This window comes from Nannospalax galili, unplaced genomic scaffold (genome assembly GCF_000622305.1).
Source record: "Nannospalax galili isolate Female #2095 unplaced genomic scaffold, S.galili_v1.0 scaffold506, whole genome shotgun sequence".
In the NCBI taxonomy this organism is placed as follows: Eukaryota; Metazoa; Chordata; class Mammalia; order Rodentia; family Spalacidae; genus Nannospalax; species Nannospalax galili.
Genome location: NW_008353883.1, coordinates 319,814 through 331,514, shown reverse-complemented (window position 1 = coordinate 331,514; position 11,701 = coordinate 319,814). Strand labels below are relative to the sequence as shown.

Below are 11,701 nucleotides of genomic sequence, written 5' to 3'. Positions count from 1 at the left end.
GGAGGGGGAGGGGCAGAGAAGAGGACAAAACAGGCCAGAGAATCTCTGTGTGAGAAATGTAATTGTCCCCAGCAGACTTTCATTTATGCCTCCTTTGCTGTCATGTGTGCCTAGCTACACAGGAGACTGGGAAATATTTTTAGCTGAGCACACTGCCTCTGAACAAGTTCTGTGAGAAAGAAAATGAATGTGGATGAGAACCCAGCCCTATCTTTGGTAAACAAAAAAAGTACCATGGGCATGTAAAAGGGAATAATGGTAAGATCTTGGAGAAAAGCCTATCATGAAACACAATACCTACAGGCATTTCATCACATGAATTCCATCTGACATGCCATTTATCTGCGTTACTTAGGACTAAGTACGCGAATGTTCTTACTTAAGTCTAACAAGCTTGACAACCCAATTAACTAATGAGGCACACCTCTGGCCAGAATGCAGCACAAACAGCCTCTTGGGTAGTGGACTCTAAAGAAAATAGCCTCAATTATTCAAGGCAACCAGAGAATAATGATAAAAGTATAAATGAGCATGAAGACTTTATGGGTTTAAGACTACCTGGCATCCACTTTGTCTACTAGTAATCATTGCAACCCAGTCTTCTAGTGAGAAATGACTTCCTCTACATGGCACACAGACTGGTGGGACTGTCAACCAAGGTGCCCTGTTCAAGGACCAAGGGACAAGTACCCACTTCAACCTCAACCAATCCAACTCTCTCAGGGACCTTTGAATGTGTGAGGCAAAGCAAAGAAAGACTAAGAGAGGGGAAGGGAGGGAGAGAAGGAGAAAGGAGAAAAGGGAAAAAAAAGAGGAAGGACAGGCGATAGGGAAAATAAAAGACACTAAAGTATCCAGGCTGACGCTTCAGCTCTCCTCACCTGTGGGCACCCAGGTTTTATCCACATGTCTCGCTGCTCTCCTCAACCTAGTTGAGTCAGTACCAAGATCAAAGACCCTGAAGAGATCAGAGCCCCTTCAACTGCAGCCTTCCAGTCAGCCCATGTTGTCCTCTGAAGTCATAGTCCAAGAGCACTCCTCTGACCCCCAGATATTCATCAGAAAATACCTGAGCTGCCAAAAGGCCGCTAGGAACCTAAGAATTAAAAAGTTCCTGGGGCATCAGAGTTCCTGGCCAGGCCTCCAAAGCTGCGATTTCCAGTTTGTGCTGTCTCTGGCAAGGAAGGTGAGTCTGAGCACGACCTGGTCTTTGTGCACCACTGTCTCCATACCTGCAAACAACAGCGACACCATGGCCACAGCTCTTCTAACTTGCCAACCTGTCCCTACCTCTCTTATCTCGGTCTGCCCACTGAACTTCTCATGCCATGAATATACCCTACTCCTGGAGCTGACCCAAGATCATGTGTAAGTGAGGCTGCCTTGAATCTCAGAGTGGAAGAGAGACTGTCCAGCTCCCTCACATGCCCTGGGTGAGCCAATACTCCACAGATGAACTCCAGCTCTGAGTTCCAGCTTCCAGTGAATTTGAGTGCACACTTCTGGCTCCTTCGGGTTCTGCTTCCTGTGGTAATTGGCCAGCATACAGAAGCCTTTACTAAGGTTTTAGGCATCAGCGGTAGCTTCATTGTGGCTCAGCAGGGCAAACAACTCCTAGCTGAGGATCTGCTGGACATATCCCTGGCCATTCTCTTCTCTCCCCGGGCTTCCTGGTAGTCTGCCGGACTCTGGTCCCATAGGGCTCTTGTCCCTATTTTTCCTTCTTTCTCCCAACCCCAAAATTTCCCATCCAGGCTTTATGTAGAGCTGCCTTCCTCTCCCAGAACAGCCTATTATGGTGTTTACTAAACAAAACCATTCTAAGAAGAATTTTGACCAGCAGTTAAAATAGCAATTACTGTTTTCTTCCATTGTATGTAAATGCTTCTCTAAAGATACAAGCACCTAGTCTGGCAAAATGCAGCCAGAGTCCATCTCTCAGAAAGCATTTGGCTGGGACAAAAAGGGTTTGCTATTTTGCTAGTAACATTTAGCTGGAAACAGTATGACCTCTGATGTACCAGACAAAAAGCGTGTTTTCCCCTCACCAATGACCTTAGAAGGAACAGTCTGAACCCACCTGCATTCCCTTTTGTAAAATGAGAACTTTCATGGCACCCATCTTACAGAATCAAATGGAGCCCTGTGTATAGAGCACTTTGAATGGTGAATGGCACACCTTCAGTCTTGCTATTCAAGGCATCTGAAAGTGAAATGGGGACAGTGACAGAAAGTTATAAAGAGCACTGCACATGAAGGAGTCACTTGGGAAATACGTAAATGAAAAACTACACACAGCAAAGACTTAGCCTAAATAATGGGAACCCGGAGTCCATGGTCTTGGGAGAATACTGGTCTTACCAGCAAGTGGGGCTGCCTAAATAATAAGGCTAAAAACTATAGATATGAGTGTCATAATCTCAGAAAGATTTGTTTTCATTTCTATTTTTCTTTTAAAAAGTAATAATGCAATAGCATCCTTCATGTAGATGCTGAACACAAATATGAGAACATGAAATATGTTAATTCCTCCCAGAGCTAGTTCAATCCTAGAAAGACTGAGAATTTGCCAGAGTAACTGGGACATCTGAAAATGGAAATGTAACATTTAGACCTCAACGTTTCTTGAAATTTTTCCAGTCCCTGAAATACCTAAAAGATGATCATGTTGGCTGTGACCGCTCTCTGTGTGTCACAAGCAAACACTCAGCCTCAGTCTGCATTACTGTGATACCTTTTTTCTGCTGGGACTTTAAAAAAAAAAAAATGTGTAGCTTTGTTTGACTGTAATTCACTTCTTACCTCCCTTTGAGGATTCCAATTTATTTCTGTTTCAAACTTCTATGAAAAGGCTACTTCCCAGGCTTTCTTGGGAGTTATTGGGTATTCCTTTTCATCCATGTGAATTTGTCTTGCCCTTTTTAGCTTCCCTTGGTCACACATATGAAGGCTGGAACATGGCAGAATACAGCTGTATTAAGTCTAAAGCCTATTTGATAAAGTGTCTGTCCACAAACCCTTCTGTTTTAGGTTGTATCTTTTGTTTGGCACTCCATCATGAAAACCCAATGTACACAACACTCTTGGTCCTGAGGAGAAACAGACACACACGAATAAGATCCAGCCTCTTCCCTCCTGGTGGATCTGGCCTAGGAGAGGAAAATAGGTCTTCCAGCAAGTAATTCCAGCTTGCAGTGAAACATACCGGCAGGTCTGTGCACGAGGCAGCAAAGGAGACTAAGGAATAGGAAGACATTCCTGCATCTTGTGGCAGGGATGATACATAAAAGCTTCAAAAGGACCCAGGGCCTTCAAAAATAAATAAGAATTTGTAAAGCAAAGAGGAAATGAGCTGAGCTTGGTGGTGCACACCTTTAAGCCCAGGACTCAGGAGAGTGAAGCAGGAGGATTGCAAATTCCAGTCCAGCCTGGGATACATAGCTGAGTCCCTGTATAAAGGAAAAAAAAAAAAAAAAAAGAGCAGGAGGTACGGAGATGAGTGGATGCCAGAAAACTGGGACCCAGGAGAAAATGTGATATATCACACCTGTAATAAAAATGATCCTCAGCCAGCTCTACATGACACAGTAGAGAGGTGTGCCAGCTTAGTATACCTCATACCTTTATCCCTTGGGCGTATTGTAAACTGACCTGGACTTTTCCATGATTGGACTTTCCACATTTACATTAAGCATACAGAGGGGGATCCCTACACATGTCCTAGAAGGAAGGGAATATTATTAGCAAAACTTGCCAGCACATGTTCTTCAACTTCATCGAAGACTTCTGAGCTGTTCTTATGAACAGGATCACAGACTGGTACATGTTTGGTCAGTCTTCACCTGGATCATCTTGTGTGTTCTCAAGTTCCACTACTGAAAGGACATTGTCGATCACTGGCTGTCATCACCAAGGGTAATTGATCATGTGCACACTCTCAGCTCCCTAGAATTTCACCACTGAAGTTGCTTATACACCTTTGCTTTCATTATGGTCACACACACAATAGCTCATACCTCTGCAGTTTCACTTTGTACCAATAGTCCATCTCTCCTGTAGCTGGACGTTTTATCATCTGCATCTAGAGATGGGAGCTTTAAAGGCATACAACCTGGGCAACTGCATGGAGCCATGTGCTTAGAAATTCTTCGCCCTTCCTTAGTTTAATTGAATGAAGTTGCCATCTTGAAAAGCCTACTAATTTTTTTTAACAAGGAGTATGGCATTTTAATTTTACACTGAGCATTGCAAATCCTGCATCTTTCTGTCCAGAAATCAAAATACTTGAAGGTGAATTTCTGTCAAGCCCTGTCTGTACACCTTGCATGGGAACCACTGAAAAATGGTTCTGAGTATCAGCTTGGGCCACATGATTATTTTTGCCACCATTCTCTTGGCAGTGTAACTATCACAAGCCCCAAAATACTTTTGACATGTCATTATAGGTAACTGATTTAACCAAAAGTTAAGCTTTGACCTTGACTCCACTTTATCATCCTATTACCAAATGTATAGATTCACCCTGATCCTCCAAAGCTTCTGGAGTTTATAAACACCACCTACCCAAACACTGGTTCAAAATTTTCTCATGCCACGGACTTTATGTGTTATGTCAAATTTAACATTTTCTTCAGCACAATTTGATTAAGGATATGCAGAGCTGTGATAAATGTCAAGCCTTATCATTTCATTATTAAACACTCATACCAAAGCCTGTATGTGAGTCAGTGTACAGGTCATTGGCTCCTACCTGAACAGCAAAACTAGTGATTGAACATCCAGAAGGCAGGGAAGTCATTTTCTTAGCCACGACAACTTTGAAACAGTTCTCTTCAAGGTGCACGTCAAAAGAGTTCATACTGCATTTATCTCAGGACATCCCATCATGCCTTAAGCCATTTACGTTACAACTGTCATTTTCTACCTATCCATATTGGATCTTCACATAGAGTTGTCACAGGTTCTGATATAATAATTGGCCACTGACTCTCCAGAGGCCTGAGATCAAAAGTGAGCTCATCACACACTGTTAACTGGTATTAAAACATTCTCTTGTGGGGGCAGGGGTGTAGCACCATTGGTACAGTGCTTATCTAGCATGAACAAAGCCCTCCCTAGCATTGGACAAACCAAGCATGGTGGTCCAGGCCTATAATCCCAGCACTGGTCGGTGGAGGCAGGAGGATCAGAAGATCAAGATCACCCTTGGCTACAAAATTTAACTTTAAGGGCAGCCTGGGTTATATGATACCTTTTCTTTAAAAAAAAAAAAATTTCTCTTAGACTGGGGATGTTGCTCTATGGCAGACCACTTGCCTTGGCCCCAGGTTTGATCCTCAGTGCCAAAAAAAGGAAGACAATCACTTGTGAAGACCCCCCCAAAACAACTCAAGAGCTAAGTACGGGGTATTTGTAAGAGTGTGTGTGCGCGCACGTGTGTGCGTGCGTCTGTGTGTGTGTGTGTGTGCGTCTGTGTGTGTGTGTGTGTGTGTGTGTGTGTGTGTGTGTGTGTGTAGAGCAAAGAAAGGAAATTGGTAAAGGGTGACCACGGAGGTGTCATCCTATTTACCACGACTCACAGATGAGGCTCCCATCCCATTTCCCTCTTGCTCTTCCTGAATTCACATCTAGAAAATGGGTTTCAAACATGATCTTTATTTAGTCGCCCAGTTCCTAGGGAATATTAATTTAATAACCTCACCCAAATTCCCATTTGTTTCAAACCAATAGCATAATCCAGCCACAACTGTACAGTATGTGACAAAAAGTGCTAGACAGAACTGGCTGCAGCCAGGCTGAGGCTATGGCGGCCCTTCCGTCGCTCGGCATCCAGTGGGACAGACCTCCTGACCACAGCCATCACCCTGCCTGGGTACAGTCTGCATCTTCACGGCACTCAATACAGTAAACATTACATGGCTTCTGCAAAAATAACAACGTCACAGCCCATAGGCACTTGGGCAACACCTAATTTGCAGGTACTCGCTGATCCCTCTCTTTCTATTGTTCATGAACTTAGGAAAGCAAATACTAAAGTTTAATTTCTTATTTTGAAATTTTTGCCTGTCCACATTCATAAATTCTACAGGCTTTTTTCTAATTCCTTGGTGGGAAATAAAGATCTATGCAGTCACCTTGGAAATCCTGCAAATGCACTTCGACTTACTCCCTGTATCTACACAGAACCTATGGTCCTTCCTTCCACAGCCCCACCCAATGGTCTGGCACTTTCTCCATGCAGAGAACACAATCTTTGACTCTCTCCCTCTAAACATTTTCAAAACTTGACAATTACATATTCCATTCACTTAATAAATATTTCTCAAGCACTCACTGTTTGGTAGATACTGAAGGACACAGATTTGCTAGTACCCAGAAGTCAGTGTGAATGCAGTCTTTGACTGGCTCTGAGCTTCCTGAAACTCAAGTGCCCAGCCTGTACCTCTGCCTTGTTCCAAACTCCCTATTTGTTGACTAAATGCACTGCCCAGGCTTCATTCTCTAAACAGGGCCTTCTAATTAACAAATACATTCCAAAGTCAAAGGGCTAAGCCAGGCATGCTACCAGTTGAGCAGAACTTGCTAACAGAATCCCTCTGATAGATAAGCTGCTCGGAGGCATAGTTCCTCCCGCTGATGGACATCTTGCCAAGTTGGGAAATGTGAAAGGCTTGCTTTCAGAAATGGTCACTGGCTCTGTTACAATTTGCCGTGGCACAGGTCTGCTTGCACCAGGGGCTGACAAGAGCTTATTAACGCCAAAAACGCATCTCTCCTTCTCAAACCTCTGGCAGCTAAACGTCACAGATATGACTATCTTGGTCTCTAGTGGGAACAACACTGGTCTCATCTTCCTAGAATGCAGCTAGGTACAAATCTCCAGGAGCAACAATTCACCTTTTCAAATTGCAGAGCCTAGGAGTGGCAGAGAGAGTGCAGCTGCTACAAAACAAGGGAATTACAGGCAGAAACTGTGCAGAGAACAAGGAGCTGCTGGTGTTAGCTGAAAATTTCTTCTGAGCAGGGGCCATGAATAGTCTACAGACTGCAAGGCCCGGTACAGCACCTAATACATTTTTAAATACAAGTTCCAAAAGCATGATTCTACATTAGTACAATTCAAGTCCTTGGATATACTGGAGAAGAATGAATTCAACAGCTTAAAAACCTTTTGCTCAAGAATGAGAAATGGATTTCACTGTGGTTGATAAGAAGCCATATAAAATTTGTGTTTAAATGGTTATTTTATTCAGAGTTGTTGGTTTTTAATGATGCTATGATAATTTGCTGCTAAAGCTTTTTTTATCTATAGTCACCCAACATTAATATTTATTTTGTTCATTTAATTTTAAAGTATTCTTAAATTAAAGCTCTTACAAATATTCCTCTGCTGCCGAAGGCACAACCACAAAAAAGATCAGGGAAAGCTTGATGGGTGTTAGATAGCTGAGCCCTAGCTTAGTAAATATGACACTGGAAACTACTTCAGTTAATTAAGAAATAATCATTCCAATACAACTCATTTTAAAGCCCAAGTGCTTCTTCATCTTGCTTGGATCTCTTACCAGTGCTATAGATTTCACCTTGTGTTAAAATATTTCTCATGCATGTAACATCTTTTCCTTTAAAAAAAAAAAAAAAAAAAAAAAAAAAAAGGTCCTCAGGATTTAACCTACATGCATTGCACTGGCTTTTGGAAACCTCACAATAAATTACAATAAAATAAAGCTGTATGGATAATGAACTTGCACCGAATTTAATATTACAATATACAACTATACTGTTTTTCCCATTTGAGCTTCATAACTTATGATGTGACACTATAGAGAATACTTCAGCACAATGAGTTCAGGACATTGCAATATCATAACAACTGTTGGGAAATTCAATGGTTTTTCTCCCTGGAAAATACCAGAGCTCAAAATCCTACACACTAATCCATTTTTATTTCCTCTTCCTCATAATTCATTTTCATAACCAAAAGAAGCTCTTGGCTAAAGCCCTACACTGTCTGCAACATGTTATTTGTTTTACAAATTTGCTTTGAGAAAATAAAGAAAGCAGCATATCCCGGGGGTCATCCCAAGTAAACTATTACAAATTCCTGTCCTTTTACATTAGTATGGATGGGGAGTGAGGAGGAAGAGGGAAGCCTGTGATTGCCTTCCAGTTCTGTTAAAAGTTCTGTTTTCAAATGCCTCCAGATACTGAGTCAGAGGCAGAAACACTGCAGACACTTCCAACCACTCTGCTAACCAGAGGTTGATACCATCACCAACAATTATGGTCACTCCTTTTTGAGACTTGTGTTATAGTTATGAGTACTTTTTTAAATTACAAACTATTAAAAACTCCTTTTTCTGAACCAACTTCAGAACAAGGACACTTCAGAACAAGGACACTGTGCTTTGAGGTTCCCTGTCTCAACTGGATACAGTAGTAATCAAACCAAAAGCCTTCAAACCCTCAAGGGCTCCCTTCCTCCTTTCTCTATGCAGCCCTCAACAGGAGAGTAGTGTATGCTTTCTCTCCCACTGCTGTTTGGTTTTGGCTGTAGAACAGTGAAGATCTGCTCCATTCCTGGGCACCTGGTAGGCTGTGATTTACATGTGAGAACACAACTCTCAGTTTACCTACAAAGACAAGTAACACCAGCAAATCCAGAGTTAACAGAGGCCAGTATAAAAAAGAACAGTATTTATTATCCTCTTTATTAATACTTACATGTAACCTTTGCTGTTTACACAAAAGCCTACCTCCGAGGAATGTCTCCTTGGTTTATCAGCCCAGTGGGGCTTTCTGCTCCTGAACCACTTTTCCCCTTCTCCACCCACCCACCCGACATCCAAATTACTTTTACACATTCACAGATACCACGAAAATTTTGTAAACAAGATTTGGGTTACTGGAACTTGATTTCATCAACATTCCACTTTGAATTGGAAGGTGGGTGTGGGAAAGAGGACAGGAACTAGGAGATTGGAAGGGAAGAGAGGCAGAGGACAGGAGGGGCAATTCGTCAGAACTTTCAAGTCTTGCCTTTTCTGAGGGAGTGTGTGTGTGTGTGTGTGTGTGTGTGTGTGTGTGTGTGTGTGTACACGCATGTGTGTGGCTGTTCCTTGAAATTCACTGACTCAAAACATCGACAGCAAGTGCCCGCGTGGTTATTTATATTATATATCTATAATAGAATATGTGGGCTTCCTCAGCTTGGGTCTGGGCTGTGTTTGTTTAAACACAACACCATCCTTTTTGTGGGTGTCTCCACAGGGTGTCGGATCTCCTGGGAACCCCCTCTCAAAGCTGGGGCTTCCGTAGTAGGGTCTTGCTGAGGTCTTTGACCTCCTCGGGGCTGTTGACCCGTTCGTAGCCCAGCACTGCCATGGGCTGGTAGCAAAACTCCTCCACCTGTTTGATCTGCTGGAAGGTGAGCGCGGTCCGCCAGGCATTGGCGGCCTGAGTTGCATTTCGGGCAGACACCACGAATGGTTTGGAGGAGGAACCCGAACCGCTGGTCATGTTCAGGGCAAACCGCTCCATTTCAGGACTCACCAGCAGCCCCACAAAGTCGTACACCCTCCGTAGTGTCTTAACCGGGTCTCCCACCAGGTCCTCGTACCGCACCACCAAGTAGTGTCCCTGCAGCCAGTCAGGGGGCTGCAGGGCCGTCTGCAGAGTTTTGGCCATACTGTTGCAGATGACCTCCATCGCGCCGAGCGCATGGTAGTCTGCTGGCCCGCCCATGCCCTCTTTCTTGGCACCCAGCTTGTGGCCAGCGGCTTCCAGGAAGGGCATGCGATGGGCTCTCGGGTCCCGGCTTCGCACCACCTGCAGGCTTTCACGGATGAGGCCGTGGCGAGAGCGAATGCGAGAGCTGGCAACTGCTCGGGGATCACGCACCAGGTGAATGACCTTGAGGTCCAGGGCAGGATCTCGAAGCAGCGGCGCCAACACTGCCACATCGAAGACGCGCACGCCCTTGATGACCAAGGTGCGGTATTTACGGCACTCCTCCTCGAAGCGTGCCAGGCGCTGAGGAGGGCACTTCTTGCACACGCGGTCATCCACCAGCCCGACGACCTCCTTGCGGTAGGCGGGGCAGAGAGGCGACGAGCACACCACCTTGTTGGTGGCTGCACCAAAGATGCCCAGCGTGGTGAGGTTGCGCCCCCCACTGCCCGCGGGGCTATAGAGCTGGAAAACGGAGAGATCGCAGCGGTAGAGAGCGCTCAGCATGTCCCGCGCTGCCCCCTGCAGGGAAACTGCATCCCCGGGGTACAGTTTTTGCCACACGTGCCACACAGGCTCGTAGAGGAAGAACACCTCGGGATTCTGGTTGAAGAGTTCACCAAAGAAGGACGAGCCCGAGCGCCACGTGGTGAACACATACACCAGTTGCCGCTTGTCCCTAGCACCCCCAGTGCCTCCTGTGCGATTGCCTGGAGGGGCCGCAGCCCCCAAAACCCCAGCCGCGGCTGCGGGAACTGGCCCCACGCCAGCGGCCAAAGGACGGTGCGGGGTGCGGGGGTCCACGCGCGGGTGAGCGCGGGCTGGCGCGGCAGGCGGCGACCCCGACCGTCCCCAGCCGCCCCCGGCCGCCCCCGCCGCGGCAGCCAGCGGCGCGTCGGGGTTGCACTGCTGCAGCGGCTCCTTGTGCCACTTGTAGTCCAGGAGGTTGAGCATCGTGAGCACCAGCAGCAGCGCGTAGCCCGCGCACAGCACCAGCGCCTTCCTGCGGAACACCTTCATCCCGAGTGGGGACGCAGGCCAGCGGCGTCCTGCGCGCCGGGGCCACGGCGGGAGCAGGGCGCGCGGCGCTGCTGCAGGCGCTGCCGGGAGCAGCCGGGGGAGCGCGCCCGGGGGCAGACCTCGCGGCGAGCTGCGGCTCATCACAGGCACAGCCGGGACCGGAGACGCGGCGGACGCGGCCCTGCAGCCCGGGAGGGGTACGCGGAGGGCCGGCTGCGGGCGCCCGAACTGGGGCCGCCGATCCGAGGCGGGCGCGGCGGCAGAGGCGGCTGGTCCCCGGCACCCGGGACCGACTCTCCCATGGCAGCGGTTCGGAGAAGTACCTGTAAGAGGAAGCGAAGTGAGAGGGTGACCCTCGGCTGGTCGCCCAGTGAGTGCCTCCTCCGCCCGAACAACGCCCACCCCCAGCCTAGGGGCTCCCCACTCACCTGGAGCGGCGGGAGCGTCCCCGGAGCCCTGGCCGGCGGACTGTCCGGCTAGCACTCTCCTGGGTTTCTCTCCGGCTCTCTTCTGCTGGGGGTTGCCGAGCCTTCGATGGAGCCGCTGGACTCCGCAGCCCTAACCCCCAACAGACTTTCCCGGCAGCCGGCGCCCTGAAGCTCGGGAGGGGAAACTTTCACCCGGCCCGGAGCCCTGCTCTGCGCTCCAATGAGCGCCGTGCGCCCGGGCCCCAACGACGCCTCCTCCAGTCTCTCCGGACCGCAGCTTCCTTCCCGGCTCCGGGGGACGAAGCAGGCTAGCGGCGACGGTGGGGGTGGCTCATAGAGGACCCAGCTCCCGGCAAAGCGGCTCTCCATCACTCGCGCTGGGCCTCTGCACATAGAACCTTCCCATCTCTCCGCCGCCGGCGGATAGGGCGCAGCGCGGCCCCGCAGCGGCGGCTGCTTCTTCCATCACCCAGAGGATGCCCGGGCGGCCAGCGCAGGCGAGCCCAGGCGCTCAGTGGCCGAGG

General features: G+C 47.7%; 1 protein-coding gene across 1 annotated transcript; it reads right to left on the bottom strand.

Moving 5' to 3' along the window:
- Window positions 1–8,695: 8,695 nt before the first annotated feature.
- Chst2 (carbohydrate sulfotransferase 2) lies at window positions 8,696–11,307 on the bottom strand. Its single transcript, XM_008850976.3, has 2 exons — window positions 11,178–11,307; window positions 8,696–11,072 (listed from the first exon to the last, which is right to left on the bottom strand). Exon 2 carries the CDS (start codon window positions 10,888–10,890, stop codon window positions 9,298–9,300), a length of 1,593 nt encoding a protein of 530 aa, XP_008849198.1. The 5' UTR covers window positions 10,891–11,072; window positions 11,178–11,307; the 3' UTR covers window positions 8,696–9,297.
- Window positions 11,308–11,701: the final 394 nt, after the last annotated feature.